This window comes from Musca vetustissima, unplaced genomic scaffold, assembly GCF_032173495.1.
Source record: "Musca vetustissima isolate MV318-11 ecotype Yass unplaced genomic scaffold, APGP_CSIRO_Mvet_v1 utg101597, whole genome shotgun sequence".
NCBI lineage: Eukaryota > Metazoa > Arthropoda > Insecta > Diptera > Muscidae > Musca > Musca vetustissima.
Window position 1 is genome coordinate 1 of NW_026874624.1, and position 27035 is coordinate 27035.

Sequence of the window (27035 nt, forward strand, 5' to 3'; positions counted from 1 at the left end):
AAGCTAATATTTCGATGGAGTACATTTTCAGTGTATCAAAGTGTATATACCCTCATTAGCTATAAGGCTGAGGGTATAATCAAAACTGTGCTCAGGATCTAAGGCGTTTATTTTTTAGGGAACTTTTGTAAGACAGTTCTGAGGTGAATTTTTAAGGCCTTTCTGAGGCTCTAAGTCCTGATCTTTAAGGAATTTGTCTAAAGCTGTGCTGAGTTCCTATGGTAGAGATTTTTAAAAGAATTTTCTAAGAAAGTTCTGAGGCCTTAGCGCATGGATGTACAAGTGTTTTTCGCTTTAAGGTGTCGATGTGTTGAGGCCCAATATCGTAGATTTTTTGAGAATTTTTGTTTGCATCCTCAGCCTGGACCTCTCTTCAAATTGCGACGTGCTGTGTTGAACCTTTATGAAAAGACCAGAATGCTGTTAGTCAACCAATATTTTGTGTTGTTAGCTAGGCAGTTCCATTTACAGTGTTAACCATCCCACTATGATTGCCGATCCATCTACGTCACAGATCGGACGATAACAGATCGTCGACAGCGAATCCCATAAAAGCTATGCAATATAATCCTAAACAAATAACCTCCTGCAATTTCGGATAGTGGAAGGGTTATTTTTAGGCAAACACGTTTCAGTCTGTCAGAACAAAAGTAGTGATATATCATCGTTCTAAATTCATATCGAGTCCCAAATATGTATCCTCCCTAGAAAGCTCTCACGACACATTAATTTATTTGTATGGTTCATACGAACCCTGAAATATTCATTCCACATGGCTGAAGTTAATAGAATGGGTAAAATATTTCGTTCATCCTTTTCAATCCCATTTCATTCATACATTGAATTAACATTAAAAGTAGTTCAGCTAATACCTTAGTGTCATATAGGTCACTATAAGAGGACATGACTGACTATTTAATGTAACATTACCTATCGAAGGGTTTTTGCTCCCTGTGTTATGCAAACTGTGAACGTGCCGGGTAGAATTCTATTCGACACCTCAGCAATTTATGATTAAAATTCGGAATAGCTGTATATTTGTGTAGAAAATATATAGGAGAACCTTAAGCAACACTGCCCTGTAATTTAAGAAGTTAATTTCGTTCTTAAATAAAAATTATAGCCTTTCAACAGAATCTCCCCTTAACTACCACCAAAAAAAAAAACACCAATATTTAACTCATCTAATAACATTTATTTACGCTAGACTCAAAATTATAACGCTTAAGTTAATTTTATCTTATCACACGCCATGATGAAAATAATGGTTACACCTTGGGTTACACATTACACATCCTTCGAGTTTGTCGAAAGCGTGGTTTTATATTTGTCGGGATCGGGATCGGTGTTGAGAGTTTCTCTCTCTCTCAGTGGTAAATTGTGAATTGTGTTGGAAAACATTACCACAGGTAGGAACAAAAAAGTACAAAAAGGTACCTAAAATTATACTTCAAATGGTAATAAATCATTATTATCGAGAAATATTGGCCAATATTTGTACCAGTTATTTATCCCGATCCCGACAAATATAAAACCACGCAAACTAAATTACAATGTCACAATTTTACTTCGCTTCAGTTGTGGCACCCTTATCTTTGCCATTTAATTTCTCTTCCAATTTTTGAAATTCTTTATCGGCAATTTTATCCGATTCATCAAAAACCTGTTCCACACCCTGTACTTCGGGTATATAGAACTGTAACATATTTTCAACGCCATTCTTAAGGGTGACAATAGAACTGGGACAAGATGAACAGGAACCTTGCATTTTCAATTTGACAATACCATCTTCGAAACCCATAAAAATGATATCACCACCATCTTCTTGTACGGTGGGTCTAATGCGACTATCCAGCAATTCCTTGATCATCATTACTGTATCATCATCTTCATCGTTAATTTGGGTGTCTGCATTGGGTTTGGCTTCATTCAAGATGGGTAAACCGCTGGCAAAGAAATCCATTATGACAGCAAAGACTTCTGGTTTAATTATAGCCCATTCGGCTTCCTCCTCCTTGGAAATTGTTATAAAGTCACCGCCAAAGAATACGGAACGTACTCCCTCAATTCGAAACAGAAGTTTGGCTGGAATGAATATAATGATAATTATTAAAGTTATTCTAATAATTTCCCTTTAGTACAATACTTACCCAATGGACTGCAATATGCAGCCGATACACCAGGGAAATCATATGTATTGCCTTTACCCAAGACATCGACGCCTGGTAAAAATTTCAAGCTATCTGGATTTGGGGTATCTTGTGTCTGTATAAACATGCTACGTTGACATTGTTGCAGAAGTTTTCCAACCGTCTGCCTGGTTTCCAAAAGCGATGTGTTACTCTGAGACTGTTGTACTTTCCAGCCATTTTGCATCAATCCCCTCTTTTGCATAACATCTCTATATTCAAGGGGGGAAGGTGATTTGTTATTATTTAGGTCATATTTTATTTTTGAATATTTCATACCTGATTACCAGTTTATTGGCGTTATTTGTAATATTACGTGAATTTCGAATTGCGTTCAAAATTATTCTAGACATTTTCGTTTTGGTCGGTGTTCTATATGTTCTGTGTGCTGCCAAAAAATTAACCTTTATTTTGATGTAAACATTGACAGGGTTGTATTGCAAACTACATGTATAACAGCACTGAACATACCACATGAAGGCGAACAAATATTGTATCAGCTGTTTTCTATCAAAAAGCCAGAGTCATAGGAAAAGTGGTCACGGGGTAACATATTATTGTTCTGAATCCTTACCCAAAAAGTTTTAAATCTGTACGGGTTTATAAAGGGAAAATCGAAAACAGTTTCGATCGAATGAAGATTCTTGCATGATCGGGAACAGAACATATGTCAGACTTTTTTGGAGGTTCTCCCTTTCAGCTGCTTTCTATCATAAAACCATAGCAAAATTCCTATCGGGTAGTAAAATTTTTCGACTTTATAAAGAAAAGAATTACGTCTATATTTTCAAAATGGGAAATAAATAAATTATAACATTGCTGTCCTTTTGAGGATGAAGATGATCTGCCGATTTATCCCAACATTAACACAGGCATTAAAAAAACATTATTCCATCGAGTGTCAACAGATCGTCGATAGTGAATGCGATGAAATCTTTGCATTAACAGGTATTTGCAACAACGTCAAGGAGGGGACAGGTCATTAGGATATTAATGTTATGTTAATTATGCAGCTCCTACTGACATGCTATCTGCCGTGTCATTCCAATTAAGACCCAAGTATAGCAATAGTTTCAATTTGTATCGAGGGCTCATTGTCCCCGGAAGCATAAATAAGCATCCCTATTGACAGCAAAGCCTTCACGATGCACACCAACTATTCAATTGTTCTTCCGAGCCAACAAATCTACTGTCGTATAAACGTTGAGACTTTTTAGGAAAGCTAACTGAAGCTGTGGATCCATATAACCCATTTTGTGAGGGGTTATAGTCTTGAAAAAAAATGTTACAATGTGAAATTATTATATCAATTGGAATACCTGTATCGCAAATAAATTCACATTTCTTGTTATGTCCAAACATAGAACATTTTGAAGGCATGTATTCGGAAGATGTGTCTAGAGGTCTACGTTGCCCCATGTCAATCCTCACCGTGGTATCAAATTTAGCTTCTTCCTCTACCCCTGATTTTAAAATATTGCACCGGGTCTGTTTACACTATAAACCGAACTGTCAAATGCGAACTTTCTCAACCATTCGTTCACTGAACATACCCCACTCGTTGAAATGAAAAGTCAATTTAGTGACATTTCGGCCGCCAACAATAAAATGTAAATAAATAGACAAAAAGAAAAAATCGCCTCTCTCCCCTTTGACAACTAAACTTCACTGACAACTAATAAATTTCTCAACTATTCATTCACTGAACATACCCCACTTGTTGAAATCAAAAGTCAGTTCAATGACATTTTAGACCCCCCAAACAAAAACAACAAAATGTAAATAAAAGACCAGACATGAAAAGATAAACTATATAAGCGGAATTCGGAAAATACTTTTAAAAGAAAAACTAAAAGAAAATTAACAAAATAAAGATGAGTGAACCGCAGACAACAATTACAGATGATAAAAAACACAGAATACAAGGTATGTGAGTGGGTACACAAAAGAAACAACGGTTACTTGTGCATGCTGCAACAAAGTAAGATTTGATTACAAAACAATATAAAATTGCGCGTGTATCATAACATTGCAGGAGCCGCTTTTCTTGGCCTAGTTGGAGGTATATCGGCATTATTTGGTTTCTCGCGGACACTTGGTAAGGCGAAAAAGTCAGAATCAAAACTTCTGGAAAAGGGAGGAACCAAGACCTTAATACTTCTGGACGAAGGTTCGGCATTAGCTATGCGTGCACTTGGCTATGGTACTCTATATGCTGTTTTGGGTACGGGAGCATTTTGTTTTGGTGTTTGGAAATTATCGGGAGCCAAGAATGTAAGTATATGAAGTTTTGATGTTTCGAGGCACATGTAGTGACAGTAGCACTATGGAGGCAAATTATAATTAATTCGGAATAATCGCGGTCCGCTTTATGGAAGTTGAACTATATTTTCAAAATCATTTTTGAGAGATTTCAATAATCCATAAATATATCTATATTTAATTTTCAGATGGAAGAATTCCGCATGAAAATGGGTAGTGCTCTACCAAAACTGACCAGCGACGAGCCACCCAAAAGCCGCACAGACTTTGAAAGTTTGACTGATTTAATGAAATACTTAGCTGCCTGGGGCAAAGAATAACAAAACACTGTTCCAATGCAATGCAATAATAAAATATAATTAGTTTCTATAGTTTAGTTTTGTAAAAGAGAAGAAGAAAAAAATCATATACGATTACGTATGTAGAAATAAGTTTGTATTGTTTATTTTTTCAAATGCTTGCGTTTTCATTTCTAAAATTCCCTCCTAGTCGTCGTGCATTTTGGAAAATTTGCCAGATTCTCACAAATTCTTTCAGCCATTACTTGATTGAGACGATGTTCACACTGTTCCTCTAAATTTGTAACATAATCCATAATATTGGCATAATCCAACTCTAAGAATACATAGGCTTGTTGTCGAAAATCCATCGATTCTCTGATGAAATTTTGCAAGCATGGTGCCTTTTCTAAGTATTCCACTTTTTCAGGGGATAATATGGATTTATCTATAATGGGATGTTTTTGTTTGGCCTTCTTAAGGTCACTGTATGTTTGGCGCAGTAAGGTTTTCCAATCTTTCATTTCCTGATGTAAACGAGATTCATAGCTGAAATGATATTTTATATTATTTATTTAAAATGAATTAAAAAAGTGGTATTTTCAAATTACTTACGCCTTGAATTCTAAACTATGTTGGTCCTCTTCGTCTTCAACTGTAAAAGAGAATAAAAACAAAAATTTAAGGTCGATTAGAAAATCTTTCAACAAAATATTACCAACACTGGTCCATTATTCGGTATTTGGAAGCTTTTAGGCATGTTTGTAAAGAGAATTGGTTCTAATTTAATATAAGGAATCTCATTGAGTAGAAAAACCAATTACTAAAATATTATCATGTTTTAGAGTAATGGTAGCACCCAACATTCGGTATTTCGGAGCGTTTCGGAGAGAATCGTCCTACTAAAAATTATCAATATTGATCCACTATTTAGGTTAACCCCATATAATATTAAGTTTCGGTGTTAGGATACGACTTTTATGCAGATTGGTTGTAATTTTATATTTTAGAATCTCGCTGATCAGAAAATCTCCTTATAGAAAAAATATCAATATTGGTCCAAGTTTGTGGTAAGCCCCAATATAATAGTAACCTACATTATTCGATATTTTGGGGAGCTAGACGAATGGGCTGTAATTTAATGTTTCTGGTTCTTATACGGTGTCAAAATGTCCTACCAAAAATTATCAACATATAAGCTTTAAAATTGCTACACCTCGTCACTAGACAATGATGCTCTAGACTTTCTCAAAATCAATATAGGATACAAAATTCAGATTATATATAAAGGCTTAGGCTATAAATCTGTCGGCAACATCGACTGATTCACTGGTACCATCCGCCGAGTCGTCGCAGCAAGGGTTCTGTGAAGACTTACAAATAGGTCTGATTTTCGTCTTCTTATGGCATCCATCACCAGTGTTGTCGTTCGAAAAATATTGGGACCAAAAAGTAGGTATATGGGACCAGTCAGATTTTCGGATAAATATTTTAAATTTATGGGAAATTCTCCTAAATTATTAGCATGAAAATAAACCGAAATGTCTAACAATCGGGTCAAATTAAAAACTTATTTGTTTTTCGAACACTGTCCCTCTTGGTTACAACCGAAACAGCCTTTAGAGCAGACTCTGGAGGTTCCCGTGAAGACTTGCTTATATATCCGACTTTCGTTTTTCTAGTAGCAGCCAGTCATTATTAGTTAGCGATCAAGGAGATTATACGACCATGTGCAAAACAATCAAATTGCAGTCGAAAACTCGACAAGCCGCAACATGACCACACCTTTTAAAATGTGGTGCTATTTTCGAAATTTTGGGAACAAAATTAATCTAGCTGTAATCGGGATGAAAAGAGATACATCATTGTACTGAGTGATGTACTCAAGATTGGATCAATTCCATTAGGACATAGATCAATTTTAGTATCTGTTCACGTACACAAAAGCTGGCAAATCTTTTAAAATTTATAAACCCAAAACATTTTCATTTAACAATACGATTATTACAGATTCTGAAACAGCAATTCTTTACAACCTAATAAATAATTCGAGGTCCCCAAAAGTTCGTTATACTCACAGTTCTCCAATGTCAAATTGAATAAACTTTTTGTTACATTTTGTGTTGCATTGCTGGCAATTGTGGCAATTCTTTCCTCGGGATCCTGTTCAATACTGGTTTCAGCTTCTGTATCAATATTTATTGCAATATTTGAATTATTTGCCATTGTTGAAATAAATATGGACAGTGAGTGTGGTGGATTATACAAAGCGAGTAACGTCAACCTGAAATAAAGCAAGCAAATGACATGTTAATTTATTTGCATTGAAATTCCAGCAATCTTCCAAGCAAAATTCCGTATTTTTAGACTTAAATCTACAATAAGACCCGACCGCATGTCGTTTTGAAATTTTTACCATAAGTTGTGATTACATCGATCTTTTTTCAGACATTTATAATTTCGCAGATATGAAAATACAAATTTCCTGTGGAATTCTTGTATTTTCTGTTCAGTGGTCGTACAACACAAATTAAACATTTACATTCGCTTCCTACGATCTTTGATGGTAAAGGAACGACTGGAGATGACCAAGAGGCTTCAATATATACAAATGCCCAATATGAGATCAAATCCCTGAACCGTATTATCGTGTCTAATGTAGGAGGGATTGAGTGGCAGTGGTGAAACAATTGCAATGGACAGAAGCATTGCCAAGTTAGGAGACTCGTATTACAGTGATGATGTTGTCTCGTTGCTTCTGTAAGGTGTTGCAGAATCATCGGTTCGATACCCGCTTCCAATGTGGGTTAGGTCTTAGGACCGCTCAAATATAGAAACTAAAATGTTACTCCAATTCCTTTTATATTATAGTGAATACTTACTCAAATATTATCTAATCTAAATAGCAATCCCAAATTCAATCAATTTCAATCAATTCGTTTGTTTTGCGTTGTGGTTTGAGTATAGTCAACTTTTGCGCGCCTTATAACCAATATAATCTAAAAACGTTCCTTTTTGCATTTTGCGAATGGCGAGAGACAGAAGAGAATGACGCATCTTATAACCATCCACATCTAAAAACGTTCGTGCTGTATGCTGCGAATAGGGAAAGACAGGAAAGAATTGCGAACATGGAAGGATCGTCATTAACTGATAGATTTTGAGAAATAAATCATTTAATATTATCTGTCGACTTATCGGAGTCATTTAAAAAAAAAAAAAAATAATAATAATTAAATAAATAAATGGTCTGTTCCCGTACTGCAAGAATCTACTCGATTTTACTATTTTCTTCGATATCATAATGCCATGTTCTGACGGGCATTCGAACAACGTAGTTCGCTCTCAGAATTACGTATATGAATTAACCCGTTCATACAACACTATTCTTAATTCATGTCATCAGAGTTTTTTTATTTCAAACTTTTTGTTTCTTGTTTCACACCAAAATTGTAACATATTTGAGTGAATCACATATGAGGTACCCCAAAATTGGGGGGTACCCTTATATGGGAGCTATGCCTAAACGTGGACCGATATACCCCATCTTCGAACTTGACCTGCCTGCAGATAAAAGACGACTCTATGCAAAATTTTGGGGCTCTATCTCAATTCGTTTAGACGCTAGAGTGATTACAACAGACAGACGGACATACGGACATGCTTAGATCGTCATAGAATTTTACGCTGATCAAGAATATATATACTTTATAGGGTCGGAAATGATTATTTCGATGTGTTACAAACGGAAAAACAAAACTAATATACCCTCCATACTATGGTGGAGGGTATAAAAAAATGGTTAATAGATAAAAATTCCTGACGGTTTTAGTACAATGAAGCGATAAGTTATTTGTTTACAATGCTCGCCATCTACTGGCGTATAGTATAACAAAACACACATTGTGTAATAACGGCCAGGTTATCAAGTAAATAGGTTCGTTCGTTTACTTTCCCAGTAATATTTACTCAGTAAGAATTTGCGAGAGACAGAAGAGAATGACGCATCTTATAACCATCCACATCTAAAAACGTTCGTGCTGTATGCTGCGAATAGGGAAAGACAGGAAAGAATTGCGAACATGGAAGGATCGTCATTAACTGATAGATTTTGAGAAATAAATCATTTAATATTATCTGTCGACTTATCGGAGTCATTTAAAAAAAAAAAATAATAATAATTAAATAAATAAATGGTCTGTTCCCGTACTGCAAGAATCTACTCGATTTTACTATTTTCTTCGATATCATAATGCCATGTTCTGACGGGCATTCGAACAACGTAGTTCGCTCTCAGAATTACGTATATGAATTAACCCGTTCATACAACACTATTCTTAATTCATGTCATCAGAGTTTTTTTATTTCAAACTTTTTGTTTCTTGTTTCACACCAAAATTGTAACATATTTGCGTGAATCACATATGAGGTACCCCAAAATTGGGGGGTACCCTTATATGGGAGCTATGCCTAAACGTGGACCGATATACCCCATCTTCGAACTTGACCTGCCTGCAGATAAAAGACGACTCTATGCAAAATTTTGGGGCTCTATCTCAATTCGTTTAGACGCTAGAGTGATTACAACAGACAGACGGACATACGGACATGCTTAGATCGTCATAGAATTTTACGCTGATCAAGAATATATATACTTTATAGGGTCGGAAATGATTATTTCGATGTGTTACAAACGGAAAAACAAAACTAATATACCCTCCATACTATGGTGGAGGGTATAAAAAAATGGTTAATAGATAAAAATTCCTGACGGTTTTAGTACAATGAAGCGATAAGTTATTTGTTTACAATGCTCGCCATCTACTGGCGTATAGTATAACAAAACACACATTGTGTAATAACGGCCAGGTTATCAAGTAAATAGGTTCGTTCGTTTACTTTCCCAGTAATATTTACTCAGTAAGAATTTGCAGAGAGTAAATACGATTTTTTTCTTCTCAAGAGAGAAAACTGCAAAAAGTAAACGAACAACATCCAGTAAAAAGATTGTTTCGACACAGCTGATTAAAACAACAAACAAATTGGCGCAAACTAAAAAACAGCATTTTTATTAGAAAAATGGATAACAAGCGGAAAATGTATGTTGTTTACCAATACTTGCGTTTTCTTCATCAATTTTAATGTTTAATAATACAAAATCAATATAAAATTCACAAAACAATCAATTTGGTTGAGGACAATTTTGTTGTTTGTTTACAAAATATAGCAAAACAGCTGATTAAATATCAGCTGATGGTACAAGAAAATTCTTACTGAGTAAATTTTCCTTGTAAGAATTTGCAAATACTCAGTAACACAACTGTCAAATCTGCTCTCTCAATTCACTCTCTTTTACTGGAGTTTTGGGTAAACGAACAACATTTTGTAATAATTTGTACAAATTTGTACAAATTATTGAGTAAACGAACGAATCTAATGTCAACTTACAAATACTGTAAGGGTGAATTTTTATTTTTTTTGGTGCTCCCTTCACAGTTATAAGTGTGGATCGACCCCGTCCGACATTGATCCTTTTCTCAATGGTTTCAAAAATAATTCTGGAGCTATCCGAGTGATTTTTATACCCTTCACCACACTGTGGTACAGGGTATTATGTCTTTGTGCCCACGTTTCTAACAGGCAAAAGGAAACGAGATAGACACATGGTTCCTTTTGAGAATATGTATGAAATCACTTTCTGAGTCGATTTACGCATGTCCACCTGTCCGTCCATGTATTTTTGTGAACAAAGTACAGGTCGCATCTATGATCTGATTTAGATGAAATTTGGCATAGGTCACTTATTTGGCCCAAGGACGAAACCTATTGAAATTGGGAAAAATCGGTTCAGATTTAGATATAGCTCCCATATATATTTTCGTCCGATTTAATGTAAATGGTCCACCAAAGTCCCTATATATCTTTCGATCTGCACAAAATTTGGCACAGCGTAATGAATAAGGTCTAGAATGATGTGTGTTAGGTTTCCTGAAAATCGGTTCAGATTTAGATATAGCTCCCATATATATTTTCGTCCGATTTAATGTAAATGGTCCACCAAAGTCCCTATATATCTTTCGATTTGCACGAAATTTGGCACAGCGTAATGAGTTAGGTCTAGAATGATGTGTGTTAAGTTTTGTGAAAATCGGTTCAGATTTAGATATAGCTTCTGAAAAATTTAGTATCGGTTGCAGAATCACATGTTTATGGATCCACTTTCGTTTTACTGGTCCTTTAAAAATGCGACGTCTGCTAGGATTCATCTGTTGAATATACCCAAAGTGGTGAAGGGTATCATATAGTCGGCCCCGTCCGACTTTACTACTTTCCTTACTGGTTTTTGTTTTGTTTAATTTCTTGTCTGATTTTCCCAAAGAAATTTCGTGATGAAAAGAACACATGCCTAATCTTAAAAATGGCGCGTAAACTTGTCAACGACTATAAAATCTAAAAAGTAGCGCCTAACCTCAATAACAACCACTAAAATAATATGAATCAACTAAAGCAACAGCTGATTTAGTAGTAATGAAACAAAAACAACTATAAATGCAGAAAAAAAAACACAAAAACAGAAGTTTAGCCATTCAACCTTGAGATAAAAATGTTCTATTGGGAGGGAGGTAGGTTGCGGTGATAGTTTCCTTGACCATAACCTAGAAAATGCGAACAGTCGTCATCCATAAACAATGGGCAGCTAACGCACACACAAACACCCATACACCCATATAGTAAACCATTAAGATATTCTCATGCTCAATTTTTAGAAACAAACAAAAAATGCGGGAGACGATAATAGCCGAAGGACGGACAGAATTTCAGTTGCTGGCTTGTTATTATTTGGCCTCTTATCAATGACTCTGCTGCTGGACTTCTATTATATTCTATGTGGAATTTTAGAATTTTATTATTCAGCTATTTTGTTTGTATTTTTTGCTTTCTTCGAAAGACAAATAAAAAAATAATATTTATAATCTTATCAGCCGAACAAGAAAAAGGCAATGAACGCAAATCGTTCGTTCGTATCAAAACAAGAACATAGGTAACGGGTTATGCGAATTTTATTCACATCGAATATAAAAGAAATTATTAAAAAAACAAGACAATTTTTTTAAAATATTTAAAGAATATTTTTTCGAAAAAATTTTCCGACTGGATTTTTTAAAGAATATTTTTTCGACTACCAAAAAAATAGGCGTGGATTTTTTAAAGAATATTTTTTTCGACTATCAAAAAAATAGGCGTGGATTTTTTAAAGAATATTTTTTTCGTGTACCGAAATAGGCGTGGATTTTTTAAAGAATATTTTTTTCGACTACCAAAATTGGCGTGGATTTTTTAAAGAATATTTTTTTTGACTATCAAAAAAATAGGCGTGGATTTTTTAAAGAATATTTTTTTTGACTATCAAAAAAATAGGCGTGGTTTTTTCAAAGAATATTTTTTCCGACTATCAAAAAAATAGGCGTGGATTTTTTAAAGAACATTTTTTCGACTATCAAAAAAATAGGCGCGGATTTTTTAAAGAATATTTTTTTCGACTATCAAAAAAATAGGCGTGGATTTTTTAAAGAATATTGTTTGTTTGACTACCAAAAAATAGACTTGGGTTTTTAAAGAATATTTTTTTCGTTTATCAAAAAAAAATAGGCGTGCATTTTTAAATAATATTTTTTTAGGCGTGGATTTTTTAAAGAATATTTTTTTAGGCGTGGATTTTTTAAAGAATATTTTTTTAGGCGTGGATTTTTAAAGAATATTTTTTTAGGCGTGGATTTTTTAAAGAATATTTTTTTAGGCGTGGATTTTTTAAAGAATATTTTTTTAGTCGTGGATTTTTTAAAGAATATTTTTTTAGGCGTGGATTTTTTAAAGAATATTTTTTTAGGCGTGGATTTTTTAAAGAATATTTTTTTAGGCGTGGATTTTTTAAAGAATATTTTTTTAGTCGTGGATTTTTTAAAGAATATTTTTTTAGGCGTGGATTTTTTAAAGAATATTTTTTTAAGCGTGGATTTTTTAAAGAATATTTTTTTAGGCGTGGATTTTTTAAAGAATATTTTTTTAGGCGTGGATTTTTTAAAGAATATTTTTTTAGGCGTGGATTTTTTAAAGAATATTTTTTTAGGCGTGGATTTTTAAAGAATATTTTTTTAGGCGTGGATTTTTTAAAGAATATTTTTTTAGGCGTGGATTTTTTAAAGAATATTTTTTTAGGCGTGGATTTTTTAAAGAATATTTTTTTAGGCGTGGATTTTTTAAAGAATATTTTTTTAGGCGTGGATTTTTTAAAGAATATTTTTTTAGGCGTGGATTTTTTAAAGAATATTTTTTTAAGGCGTGGATTTTTTAAAGAATATTTTTTAAGGCGTGGATTTTTTAAAGAATATTTTTTTAGGCGTGGATTTTTTAAAGAATATTTTTTTAGGCGTGGATTTTTTAAAGAATATTTTTTTAGGCGTGGATTTTTTAAAGAATATTTTTTTAGGCGTGGATTTTTTAAAGAATATTTTTTTAGGCGTGGATTTTTTAAAGAATATTTTTTTAGGCGTGGATTTTTTAAAGAATATTTTTTTAGGCGTGGATTTTTTAAAGAATATTTTTTTAAGGCGTGGATTTTTTAAAGAATATTTTTTTAAGGCGTGGATTTTTTAAAGAATATTTTTTTAGGCGTGGATTTTTTAAAGAATATTTTTTTAAGGCGTGGATTTTTTAAAGAATATTTTTTTAAGGCGTGGATTTTTTAAAGAATATTTTTTTAAGGCGTGGATTTTTTAAAGAATATTTTTTTAAGGCGTGGATTTTTTAAAGAATATTTTTTTAAGGCGTGGATTTTTTAAAGAATATTTTTTTAAGGCGTGGATTTTTTAAAGAATATTTTTTTAAGGCGTGGATTTTTTAAAGAATATTTTTTTAAGGCGTGGATTTTTTAAAGAATATTTTTTTAAGGCGTGGATTTTTTAAAGAATATTTTTTTAAGGCGTGGATTTTTTAAAGAATATTTTTTTAGGCGTGGATTTTTTAAAGAATATTTTTTTAGGCGTGGATTTTTTAAAGAATATTGTAACACCTGCAGTCTAGTCTCGTGCATATCGATTAAGAAAGTGGCATACATCCAATAAGCGTATAGTCGTCGCTTCGTATTCGTACCCAGGCAATATCGAGATAGTGTTTGTTGTTGTTGTTCTTATTCATGGCGTGAGTGTGCAAATGTTTGTGAGCTGTTTTGGATGCGGTTGTTGTTTTTATTTTATTTTTTATAATAGTATTTACGTCAATTCTTTGGCACTTCTAGATAAAGGTGTGTTGAACTGCACTGCAAATGACCTTGTAGTTGGTTTGCGTTTGGTGGGTGCATACGCTGTTGCTGCTGCTTCCCTTACCTGTTTGCTTTTGCCTTTTTTATTTTATTTCCTCTTTGAAAAAATTGTTGTAGTTTTTTTTTGCTTCGTTCAAGAAGAGTACTGCAAATATCTAAGAAAACTGGGTTCGATAATTTACCTTAGCTGATCTGTGTTGGGTCTGCTGTATGTAGAAGTCCTATTTCTTCTTTTGTAAGACATATGTGAATCTCAAGCTCTACTGAAGTATCCGTTATGAATAGGGGACTTTTACTATAGAGCAGATAAAATTAATTATCTACACACTTGTTTGTTGAATATGCAAATAAAAAAAGCAAATGAAAATGCATGCAGGCCAAAACAAAAACAAACATGGCACATTCTCAAAGTAAGCCACAAGCAAACACTGTGCCAGAAGAGAAAGAACGGTCTCCATACCTCGGTGCACTGCATCTTGAGATATACTACAAGTGTTTGTATGACATAATGGTGATGTGATGATTTTTGTTTGCCGAACGATTATGTGATTCGAAAAATAAGTAAAAATAACTGGGAAACGATATTTGAACCTTCTGGATTTTCAAAAGTTACCAAAACAAGTTGTCAACATGACACACACACGCGATGAAATGAGAATCTGATTACAACGAGAAATATAAGCCAAATGATATCTGAGTTTTATTTTGAATTGGGTCAAATGTTTGAGGTCATAATGAAACCAGAACGGCAGTACAATTATGTAGATAAACTTAAAAAAAAATACAAGAAAAAAAAACAAAATCCGCGCCTCGGACGGGACGGGCCGACTATATGATACCCTTCACCACTTTGGCATATTCAACAGATGAATCCTAACAGATGTCGAATTTTTGAAGGACCATTAACATGAAAATGGATCCATAAACAGGGCATTATACCACATATACTAAATTTTCATTTGGTCAGATATAGGGTTTCTTCTTACAAACGTAAATATCAATATATATATATATATATATATATATATTCAACCTCTAGATTATACTAACTTCCGTAGAAGCTATATCAAAATCTGAACCGATTTCAATGAGACTTGCAAGAGATTAACTATAGTTCATTGAACAAAATTGTGCGGCAATCGGACATACAAGGGCACAATTTACATAAAATCGGACGAATATATATATATATATATGGGAGCTATATCTAAATCTGAACCGATTTTCAGGAAACTTAACACACATCATTCTAGAACTAATTCAGTATTCTGAACCAAATTTCGTACAAATAGAAATATATATAGGGGCTTTGGTACACCATTTGCATTAAATGGGATGAAAATATATATAGGAGCTATATCTAAATCTGAGCCGATTTTCAGGAAACTTAACACACATCATTCTAGACCTAATTCAGTACAGTATATCAAATTTCGTGCAAATCGAAAGATATACAGGGACTTTGGTACATCATTACCTTAAATCGGACGAAAATATATATGGGAGCTATATCTAAATCTGGACCAATTTTCAGGAAACTTAACACACATCATTCTAGGCTTAATTCAGTACGCTGTGCCAAATTTCGTCCAAATCGAAAGATGTATTGGGACTTTGGTAGACCATTTACATTAAATCGGACGAAAATATATATGAGAGCTATATCTAAATCTGAACCGATTTTCAGGAAACTTAACACACATCATTCTAGACCTAATTCAGTATAGTATACCAAATTTCGTGCAAATCGAAAGATATACAGGGACTTTGGTACATCATTACCTTAAATAGGACGAAAATATATATGGGAGCTATATCTAAATCTGAACCGATTTTCAGGAAACATAACACACATCATTCTAGGCTTAATTCAGTACGCTGTGCCAAATTTCGTGCAAATCGAAAGATATATAGGATCTTTGGTACATCATTCACATTAAATCGGACGAAAATATATATGGGGACTATATCTAAATCTGGACCAATTTTCAGGAAACTTAACACACATCATTCTAGGCTTAATTCAGTACGCTGTGCCAAATTTCGTCCAAATCGAAAGATGTATTGGGACTTTGGTAGACCATTTACATTAAATCGGACGAAAATATATATGGGAGCTATATGTAAATCTGGACCGATGTTCAGGAAACATAACACACATCATTCTAGGCTTAATTCAGTACGCTGTGCCAAATTTCGTGCAAATCGAAGGAGTTATATGTACTTTGGTGAACCATTTACCTTTAATCGATCGGAAATATATATGGGATCTATATCCAAATCTGAACCGATTTTCAAGAACTTTTACACATATCATTCTGGACTCAATTTAGTACGCTATGCCAAATATCGTGCAAATCGAAAGATATATAGTGAATTTGGCATACCATTTACCTAAAATCGGGCGAAACTATATACGGGAGCTATCTAAATCTAAACCGATTTTCACGAAAGTTAGCACACGTCATTCTAGACTTAATTCAGTACGCTATGCCAAAATTCGTGCAAATCTAATGATTTTCAGGGACTTTGGTGCACCATTTACCTAAAATCGGCCGAAACTATATATGGGAGCTATATCTAAATCTGAACCGATTTTGAAGAAGTTTTACACACATAATTTTAGACTCAATCCAGTACGTTATGCCAAATTTCGTGCAAATCGAAAGATATATAGACACTTTGGCATACCATTTACCTAAAATCGGGCGAATATATATATGGGAGCTATATCTAAAACTGAACCGATTCCAACAAAATTTCGCATACATCAGTTGGGACCTAATTCAGTACTCTGTGGAAAATTTTGATTCAATCGGAGCAATATTGGGAGTTTGGTGCATTATTTACATTAAATCGGACGAATCTATATATGGAAGCTATATCTAAATCCTAATCGATTTTCTCCCATTTGAATAGGGTTCGTCCTTGGGTCAAATAAGTGACATGTGCCAAATTTCAAAAACAGCGGATCATAAATCCGACCTGTACTTTGTTCACAAAAATACATGGACGGACAAACGGACGATCTATGCATGTCCGGACAGTCGGATACGCCTTATAGTCTTTAAAGAAAAATTATTTTTTTTAAATATTTTCTTTAAAAAAATAATTAATTTTTTTTAAATCCACTCCTTCTACTTACTTACTTAGCTGGCTTGTTACAGAACGATTGTTTCATAAGCCTAGCTTAGAAAAGATTTTCAAGCGCGTCGGTCTTGTGCGCATCTCCTCCAATTTGAAAGACCACGTTCCAAGATGTTGTCTTTCCATCTGATTCGTGGCCTTCCCCTTCTACGGGAACTATCAGTAGACTGGCTCGCTTTTATATGCCTTTTAAGCTGGGGCATTTTCATTCATCCGCACAACATGGCCTAGCCACCGTAGTCGTTGCAGCTCAATACGACTGACTATGTCGATGTTCGCGTATAAATTGTAAAGCTCGTGGTTCATTCGACGCCGATATTCACCGTCGACGTAGATCGGCCCGTAAATCTTTGGGAGAATTTTTCTCTCAAACACCCCAAGAGCTGCCTCATCTGCTTGCGCAAGTATCCTTGCTTCAGATCTTTATAACGGTACGGGTATTATCAGCATCTTGTAAAGTGTGAGTTTGTTGTGGCGGGAGGTGGCATTGTTTCTAAACTGCTTACTTAGACCATAGTAGCACCGGTTGGCCATCACAATCCTTCTCCGAATTTCAAAACTGACGTCATTCGTTTTATTTATGCCAATACCAAGGTATATAAAATCTTTGACTACCTCGAAGCTGTAGTTCTCAAGTTCCACAGTTGGTTCGAGTATACTGGTCGTCTTGCGCGTTGATACCATCAGCTTGGTCTTCTCGCCGTTTACTGGCAGCCTCCTTCTCAATTTGTTCAAAGGTGGCTGTTACCACCACTCGCAATGTTCGACCCATTATATCGATGTCATCGGCGTAGGCGAGTAACAAGTATTGTTTGCCATTTCTGTTGACCTTTGCGTCTCGTATGACCTTTTCCAGCATGATGTTAAAAAGATCACACGACAAACTGTCACCTAGTCTGAATCCTCGTTCGGTATTGAAGAGCTCCGATAGGTCCTTTCCGACTTCAACTGCTGGCCGTATGTCACTTAAAGTTATCCTACATAGCCGTATTAATTTTGCAGGAATGCCGAACGTAGACATGACTTTAAATACCTCTGAACGAATAGGCCTGTCAAATGCGGCTTTATGATCGACGAATAGGTGGTATGTGTCGATGTGTTTTTCGTGGGTTTTTTCTATGATTTGGTGCAGAGTGAAAATCTGGTCAATGGTGGATTTGGCAGGTCTGAAGCCGCATTGGTATGGTCCAATAATACCATTGGCTTTGCGAGGGGAAGAAGGCTACTTCCTCTATAGTTGGCACATATCGTCTTGTCTAGTTTTTTTTTGTGCACGGAACACAGTATGCTGGGGTTCCAATCATTGGTCATGCATTCCTCTAGCCAAATTGTACTAATCAGCTGGTGCATGCTCCTGACCAGCATCTGACAGCCAGTCTTGAATAGTTCGACTGGTAACCCATCGGCTACTGCTGCTTTATTGCTCTTGAGCCGATTAATTGCTATTATGACCTCATCTTTGCTAGGTGGTATACACTCTATACCATCATCTCGTATTGGTTCTGGGGTATCTTCTTCACCGCCACTATTTGATACCAGAAGCTTTTCAAAATGCTCCTTCCAGATCCTCAGCACGTTGTCTGTATCTGTCACCAGGTTTCCTTATTCATCTCTATAGGAGGATGTGCCTGCACCAAAACCTACGGTTTTGTGTTTTACTCGTTGGCAAAATTTCCGGACTTCATTCTGACTCCTCTACATCTCGATTTGCTCACGCTGACGTGTTTCTTGTCCTTTCTTCTTCTTTTTTCTGAAAATACGTTTCTCCTCTCTCCTTTTCCCCCGATAATTCTCCATCGCGTTACGTGTAGCTACTAACTACAGGATTGTTCTATACGCTGCATTTTTCACATCGGTGGCATTACGATACTCCTGATAGTACCACATATTTCTTGATGGTGGTTTTTTGGTACCCAAGTGTTACTTTTGCTGCAGTTTGTAGGGAGTGGGTAATTCTTTGCCATTGTGCTTCTATACTATTATCGGGACAAGAAGTGATTTCGTCCAGCAGGTTGGTAAGTTGAGCGGAGTAGGCCTCGACTACCTCTTGTGTTTGCAGGTTTTTGACGTCGAGTTTCCGTGTTGTGTTAGATCGCACCATTGCTGCAACATTAAGACGAGTGCGAACCTTGGCTGCTACAAGTTAGTGGTCCGAATCGATATTTGCTCCTCGGATCGATCGAACGTCTAATACACTGAATGAATGCCTTCCGTCTATCACAACATGGTTAATTTGATTTATCGTTGCTCGTTCAGGAGAAATCCAGGTGGCCTTGTGTATATCGAGATGCATTAATCTGGCGCTGCTAACTACCATGTTTTTTTGCTGTCGCAAAGTCAATCAACCTCATGCCATTGTCGGATGTTTCTTCATGAAGGCTGAATATTCCGACGGTGGGGCCAAAAACGTTTACCCTTCCGATTTTTGCATTTTTGACCTTGTGTATATCGAGATACTTGAATCTGGTGCTGCTAATTACCATTTTTTTTGCTGCCGCGAAGTCAATCAACCTCATGCCGTTGTCGGATGTTTCTTCATTAAGGCTGAATTTTCCGACGGTGGGGCCAAAAATATTTTCCCTTCCGATTTTTGCATTAAAATCTCCTAGCAGAATATTAATGCCATGGCCAGGTTAGCTATCATATGCTGTTTCTAGGCGCTCGTAAAATATGTCTTTGGTCTGCTTATCTTTGCCTTCGGTCGGATCATGAGAGCAAAAAAGACTGATGTAGAAGAACTTCGCTTTTATACGGATTTAAGCAATTCGTTCATCTACTGGAGTGAATCTGGAGACGAGGTCTTTTATTCTCCTGTTGACCATAAATCCGCAGCCAAATTCATGTCTCGTTTCATGACAGCTATAATACGGTACGTAATCGTCTGATTTACTTAGGCCTGTCCCTTTCCATAGCATTTCCTGTAAGGCAATAATATCGGCTTTGTACTTCTTGAGTACATCCACCAAAAGCGAAAACTGCGCCTATTCTGTACCACGTGCGCACATTCCAAGTGCAGATTCACATATCGTGGTCCTTTATACGCTTGCGGGGGTCGTCAACATTATTGGGGGTTTGGTTTTCTTTTTCTTTGATTTTTAATAGTAGGAAGGGTTTTCCGAGTGTGAGCAACTAACCTGACGCCTCAACCCATTTTTATACCCTCCACCATAGTATGGAGGGTATATTAATTTTGTCATTCCGTTTGTAACTCATCGAAATATTCATTTCCGACCCTATAAAGTATATATATTCTTGATCAGGGTAAAATTCTAAGACGATCTAGCCATGTCCGTCCGTCCGTCCGTCTGTTGTAATCACGCTATCTTCTGAAGGAATTGAGATAGGGTGCTGAAATTTTGCATAGGGTTGTCTTTTGTCTGCAGGCAGGTCAAGTTCGAAGATGAGATATATCGGTCCACGTTTAGGTATAGCTCCCATATAACAGTACCTCCCAATGTTCGGTATTTTGGCGTTCTTGAGCTCGTTTTTCAACCGAATACGCGGAAAATTGGTACATTGAGTTCTTATGGGGTACTAAATGTCTCCACAAAAAATTATAAATATAGGTCCACTTTTTCTGGTAGCCCCCATATAACGGTACCTCCTAATTTTCAGTATTTTGGGGATTTTGATAGTATTTTTCCACCGAATTGCCGGTAATTTAGTATTTTGAGTTCTTAATAGGTACCAAGTCTCTCTACAAAAAATTCTGTATATAGGTACATTTTTTCGGATAGCCCCCATATAAGGGTACCCCCAATTTTCGGTATTTTGGGGTTCTTGAGCGCGTTTTTCAACCGAATTTGCTGCAATTTGGTATTTTGTAGTCGTATATGGTAACAAATCTCCCTACCAAAAATTATTAATATTCACCCCCTTTTTGGGGTAGTCCCCATATAACCCCCTTTTATTTTTTATTAAAATAGTTATCTGATTTGTTGCGCGTTTTGGGTTTGGTTCTAAGACCCTTTTGTAATCATTTCAACTGCGGAGGATAGAGAGATAAAAAATTAGAACGTAAGGTTCGGTAGTGAACTATAGCCGCATTTAGACCTAGCCCCTGATTGGAGGTTCCAGAAGGATTGGACCGATATTCCCCATCTTCGAATTTGAACTAAGCTTGGAAGAAATAATAAGATGGGCAAAGTTCGGATGAAATCTAAATTTTCTGAAACGGATTTGGTCCAAAGAGACATGGGGTCTAGAACCAATATTTCGATGAGGCACATTTTCATCGTGATAAAGTGTATACACCCTCATTAGCCATAAGGCCGAGGGTATAATTATCCTTTAAAATTTTCTAAAATTTGTATTATGGTTTACATAATCCGTTTTTAGAAATGTCGGTATAGGTCCACTTTTTGGTATGTTTCCTATATTTTTATTTATAGTACCTGTCAATATAACTATGGTGGAGGGTATCAAAAGTTCGGCACGGCCGAACTTACCGCTTTTTCACTTGTTTGTTTTTATAGTTCTTATGAATGAACTCGCGGCGCATATCAGCTCACTATTTCATCGGGTGATGTGTTGGTCCTTGAAAAAATATTCTTTAAAAACCCCTTGCCTTGTGTTGGTCCTGAAAAAATAATCTTTAAAAAATCCACGCCTATTTTGGTACTGAAAAACAATTCTTTAAGAAATCCAAGACCCAATAAAATATTCTTTAAAAAATCCACGCCAATTTTGGTAGTCGAAAAAATATTTTTTCAAAAAATCTTAAAAATTAATATCCCGATTTTCTTTAATGTAAAGAAAAAATATAATTATTCTAATAAATATTGAAATTGCCGTAGTTGGAACGTCGTACGTGCCTAGCTACACGAACTTTCACATGATTCCGTATATAGATTGGAAACAATAGAAAATAATACTGACCAACACCAACAACCACAACTACTCAGCAAATTTCAAAATGTATTGAAAATTTGCGTTTACTTGTCGGGAATTTTCTACATGTAGTAATCGTCAGGCACTGGAATAGAAAACTGCAGAATTTTGTTTTTGGAATTTTCTTTTTCTTGTGTTCGTCTTCTTCTTCTTTAACGATATGTTTCCTCCTAGGCAGGTGTTTTCTTTTTTGTAATGGTTACATTTGTTTCCTCTAACATAGGGGAAATGTAGATTAGAGTGGATCGAACTTCGAAACAGGATAGATACCCTTCAACCTCAAACAACAGCTCAGTCTAAAAGGGCCTTCCCCAATTCGCCTTACATAGCTCGCAAATAAAGGCTCCCTTCCGATCTATTCGAAAGATTTTTTTTCGATTTCATTTACTTCTGCTCCATAAAACATTCAAAAAATATCTAGACGAAGGCCTTCAATGGCCATTATGCAAACATGAAAATTCGACCACCTGCCTTGTCTGTATGATCAATTGGGTCTAATGCAGCGGTATGTTGCTGTGGCTATTATTTGTTCATTTTCTTCCATGACCATATTTTTTTTACAATTTTCTTTTCATTTTTTTTTTTTTTTGAAATACGCACACTTTCTAACCGCAGCCGCCGCATAATGTGGGCGTTTGTTCGAATGACATCGCATTATGCGCACATTTTACTGCATATAAAGCGTGGCGTTATTTTACGGGCGCGTTGACATTTCAATGTTGTCGCTTTAATAAATGTTATTGTTTACATTTTGCATTCCAATAAAAATTTTTGCACCATGAAATCAAATAAGAAATGGGCTAAATAGTGTCGAGGCATCGCGAAAAAAAAATGCATTAGTGAAGGTCAGGATCGGTGGGACAAAGAAATTTGAAATTTTTGTTATAGGCGAACTGATGGAAGTCTCCATAGGAGAGATGGAGGGAGTCTTTATAGACCAGCTGATGGTGGTCTTTATAGACCAGCTGATGGTGGTCTACCAGCTGATTGGGGTCTTTATAGACCAGCTGATGGTGGTCTCTATATACCAGCTGATGGTGGTCTCTATATACCAGCTGATGGTGGTCTCTATAGACCAGCTGATGGTGGCCTTTATAGACCAGATGATGCTGGTCTTTATAGACCAGATGATGCTGGTCTTTATAGACCAGATGATGCTGGTCTTTATAGACCAGATGATGCTGGTCTTTATAGACCAGCTGATGGTGGTCTTTATAGACCAGCTGATGGTGGTCTTTATAGACCAGCTGATGGTTGTCTAAAATGTGGTGGTCTTTATAGATCAGCTGATGGTGGTCTTTATAGACCAGCTGATGGTGGTCTTTATAGATCAGCTGATTGTGGTCTTTATAGATCAGCTGATGGTGGTCTTTATAGATCAGCTGATGGTGGTCTTTTTAGACCAGCTGATGGTGGTATTTATTTATTTATTTATGGACCAGCTGATGGGGGTTACCATACAAGAGCTGGAAGAGCAGCTCATCTACAAATACTTCTTGACTTTTAGCTCGTCTATAGACACCCTATGCCTTCATCTCCTCTACGAAATTTTCTCACTCCCATTTTCTTCAACATAGTATACATATGTTGCATACATATATATGTCACATATGTATTAATGTTTTTCTTCTGCTAAACGTAAGTCATACCATAACTTGTCTACGTAATGGCATTGCGTGTCAGCTGTCAGCAACAGAAGTTGAAATAGAAACGCACACCATGCGTACAGTTCAATTTTTTTTAATCTTCTTTTTTTATCCAGCTTTCTCACATAAAGTTATGCTAAAAATGGACTTTTGTAATATTTCTAAGAATCGGGTTAAAGATAAGAAATAGGAAAACTGAACAGATAAACTAGGTCGTTCAAAATAATATTTAAATAAATCAAAAAAAAAAAAAAAAAAAATCTTTCAAAAAAAAAAAAAAATCCAATTAGCGTTGATGTTTTAAAAAATATATTTTATATACTATTTTCCAATAAGACCCGATGTAGTGGATTCATAAATCATTTTTTTCCAATTAGCGTAATAAGATGGATTTTTTTGTAAACAAAAATTTTGCAATATGTCCAATAAGTGTGGATTTTTAAATGATATTTTCTAATTAGACCAATAAGCTTGGTTTTTTTAAATAATATTTTCCAATAAGTATTGCTCTTTTAAATAAGATCCAATAAGACCTATAAACATTTAAAAAATATTTTCCAATAAGACCAATTAGCGTCGATAAATTTCCAATATGATTGATGAGTGTGGAATTTTTTTATAAACTATTTTGCATTAAAGTCCAATAAGACTGGATTTTTTTAATAATATTTTCCAATAAGATCAATAAGTGTGGATTTTTTAAAATATATTTTCCAATAAGTGTGGATTTTATAACTAATATTTTTCAGTTAGGATGGATCTTTTAAATAATATTTTCCAATAAGACCAATAGACGTGGATTAAAAAAAAGTAATTTCCAATAAGACCAATAAATATTATTATTAAAAAAATAGATATTAAAAAAATAATTTCCAATATGACCAATAATATTGTTTTTTTTTTTAGGGTGGATCTTTTTAATAATATTTTCCAATAAGACCAATAATTTCCAATATGACCAATAATTTCCAATATGACCAATAAGATTGTTTAATATTATTTTCCAATTAGAGCAATAAGCATAGATTTTAAACTAATATTTTCCAATAAGCGTGGATCATTTAAATAATATTTTCCAAAAAGACTAAACATTCTTTAAAACTATTTTCCAATAAGACTAACCATTCTTAAAAAATATTTTCCAATAAGACTAAAAATGCATTACAAATATTTTCCAATAAGCATGGATTTTTATGTTATATTTTCCAAAAAGACAAAAATTTGTTTCAATTATTTTTTCCTATAAGAGAAAAAAATATTTTAAAATGTTATTTTCCAATTAGAGCAATAAGCATAGATTTTAAAGTAGTATTTCCCAATAACCTTGGGTTTAAAAAAATCTTCCAATAGGCGTGAATCGTTTAAATAATGTTTTCCAATAAGATTAAAGAATCTTTAAAAATGTATTTTCCAATAAGACCAATATGCATGGATTTTTTATTATATTTTCCAATAAGGCGAACAATTGTTTAAATTATATTTTCCAATAAGACAAACAAATGTTTTAAAATATTATTTATTAAATCTTCCAATAGGCGTGAATCATTTAAGTAATGTATTCCAATAAGAATATAAAATATTTTCCAATAAGACCAATAGGCATGGATTTTTTAACTATATTTTCCAATAAGACGAAAATTTATTTAGAAAACATTTTCCAATAAGACGATAAATTATTTTTCAATGAGACCAATAGCCATGGTTTTTTAATTATATTTTCCAATAAGACTATACATTTTATAAAAAAATATTTCCAATAAAAAAAGTCGTGTTTTTAAATAATATCTTCAATAAAACCATTTTAATTTTTTTAATAATAGACATTTTCCAATTAGATCAATAGCTTTTCTATATAAATGTAGATCTTTTATGTGACATTAAAAAAAGCATGAATCTTTTAAAAAAATGTTTCCAATAAGACCAATAAACATGATTTTTTGAATAACATTTTTCAATAAGAAAGATAGGCGCCAATTTGTTAAAAAAAATTTTAATAAGATCAAAAGACATGAATATTTTTCAATATGGCCAATTGGCGGAAACATTTTTAAATAATATTTTCCAATAAGACGTGGATTAAAAAAAATATTAGCCAATAAGTAATAATTTAAGTAATATTTTCCAATAAGTCTAATAACTCTCGATTTTTTAAATACTATTTTCCAATAAGAAATATTTGGATGGATGGTTTAATAGTATATTTTTAATAAGACCAATAAGCATAGATTTTGTAAATAATGTTTTTCAATAAGACCAATAGGCGTGAAATGGTTTATTTTAAATATATTCCAATTGTTCAATTTTAAGAAATCTTCGGTTATTGGATACTATTATTTAAACAATTCACGCTAATTGGTCTTATTGGAAAGAATTACTTTTTAAAATCCACGCTAATTGGTCTTATTAAAAAGAATTGTTTTTAAAATCCATTGGTCTTATTGGAAAAAATATTTTAAAATCCACGCCGGTTAGTCTTATTGGAAAAAAATATTTTAAAAATTTACGTCTTATTGGAAAAAATTATTTTAAAACTTCACGCCTATTGTTCTTATTGGAAAAAAATTATTTAAAAAATCTACTCCTATTGGTCTTATTGGAAACATTATTTTAAAACTCCACGCATATTGTTCATATTGGAAAAATTATTGTTCTTATTGGAAAAATTATTTTAAAACTCCACGCCGATTGTTCTTATTGGAAAAATTATTTTAAAACTCCACGCCTATTGTTTTTATTGGAAAAATTATTTTAAAAAGCCACTCCTATTGTTCTTATTGAAAAAAAAAATATTTTAAAAATCTACGCCTATTGGTCTTATTGGAAACAAAAAATATTTTAGAAATTCACGCATATTGTTCCTTCCTATTGGAAAAAAATATTTTAAGAATCTACGTCTATTGTTCTTATTGGAAAAATATTATTTCAAAATCAAAGCTTATTGCGTTTATTGGAAAAAATAATTTTAAAAATCTACCCCTATTGGTCTTATTGGAAAAAATATTTTAAAAATCCACGCCTATTGGTCCTATTTGAAAAAAAATTAAAAAATATATAAAAAATTTGAAATACTTATTTAAAAACCCACGCTTATTGAAAAACAAATATTAAAAAAATCACTCTTATTGGTAAAAATATTTAAAAAACCACCATTATTCGAAAAAATTATTAAAAAAACGCCCATTGATCTTAATGGAAAATACTTTTTAAAAATCCACGTCTAATGATCTTATTGGAAAATATTAAAAAACACATCCTTATTGTTCTTATTGGATAATATTGGTCTTAAAAATATTTAAAAAATCCA

General features: G+C 34.0%; 3 protein-coding genes across 3 annotated transcripts; 1 reads left to right on the forward strand and 2 right to left on the reverse strand.

The window, feature by feature from the left end:
- Positions 1 to 1564: 1564 nt before the first annotated feature.
- Positions 1565 to 2328, reverse strand: LOC133335044 (NFU1 iron-sulfur cluster scaffold homolog, mitochondrial-like). Its single transcript, XM_061543349.1, has 2 exons — positions 2151 to 2328; positions 1565 to 2085 (listed from the first exon to the last, which is right to left on the reverse strand). The coding sequence occupies exons 1-2, from the start codon at positions 2275 to 2277 to the stop codon at positions 1565 to 1567; spliced, it is 648 nt and encodes a 215-aa protein (XP_061399333.1). The 5' UTR covers positions 2278 to 2328.
- A 1675-nt stretch (positions 2329 to 4003) lies between these two features.
- LOC133335054 (transmembrane protein 242-like) lies at positions 4004 to 4776 on the forward strand. Its single transcript, XM_061543360.1, has 3 exons — positions 4004 to 4115; positions 4225 to 4463; positions 4640 to 4776. The coding sequence occupies exons 1-3, from the start codon at positions 4064 to 4066 to the stop codon at positions 4769 to 4771; spliced, it is 423 nt and encodes a 140-aa protein (XP_061399344.1). The 5' UTR covers positions 4004 to 4063; the 3' UTR covers positions 4772 to 4776.
- A 147-nt stretch (positions 4777 to 4923) lies between these two features.
- Positions 4924 to 6955, reverse strand: LOC133335065 (uncharacterized). The gene is made up of 3 exons (XM_061543371.1): positions 6808 to 6955; positions 5345 to 5384; positions 4924 to 5278 (listed from the first exon to the last, which is right to left on the reverse strand). Exons 1-3 carry the CDS (start codon positions 6953 to 6955, stop codon positions 4924 to 4926), a joined length of 543 nt encoding a protein of 180 aa, XP_061399355.1.
- Positions 6956 to 27035: the final 20080 nt, after the last annotated feature.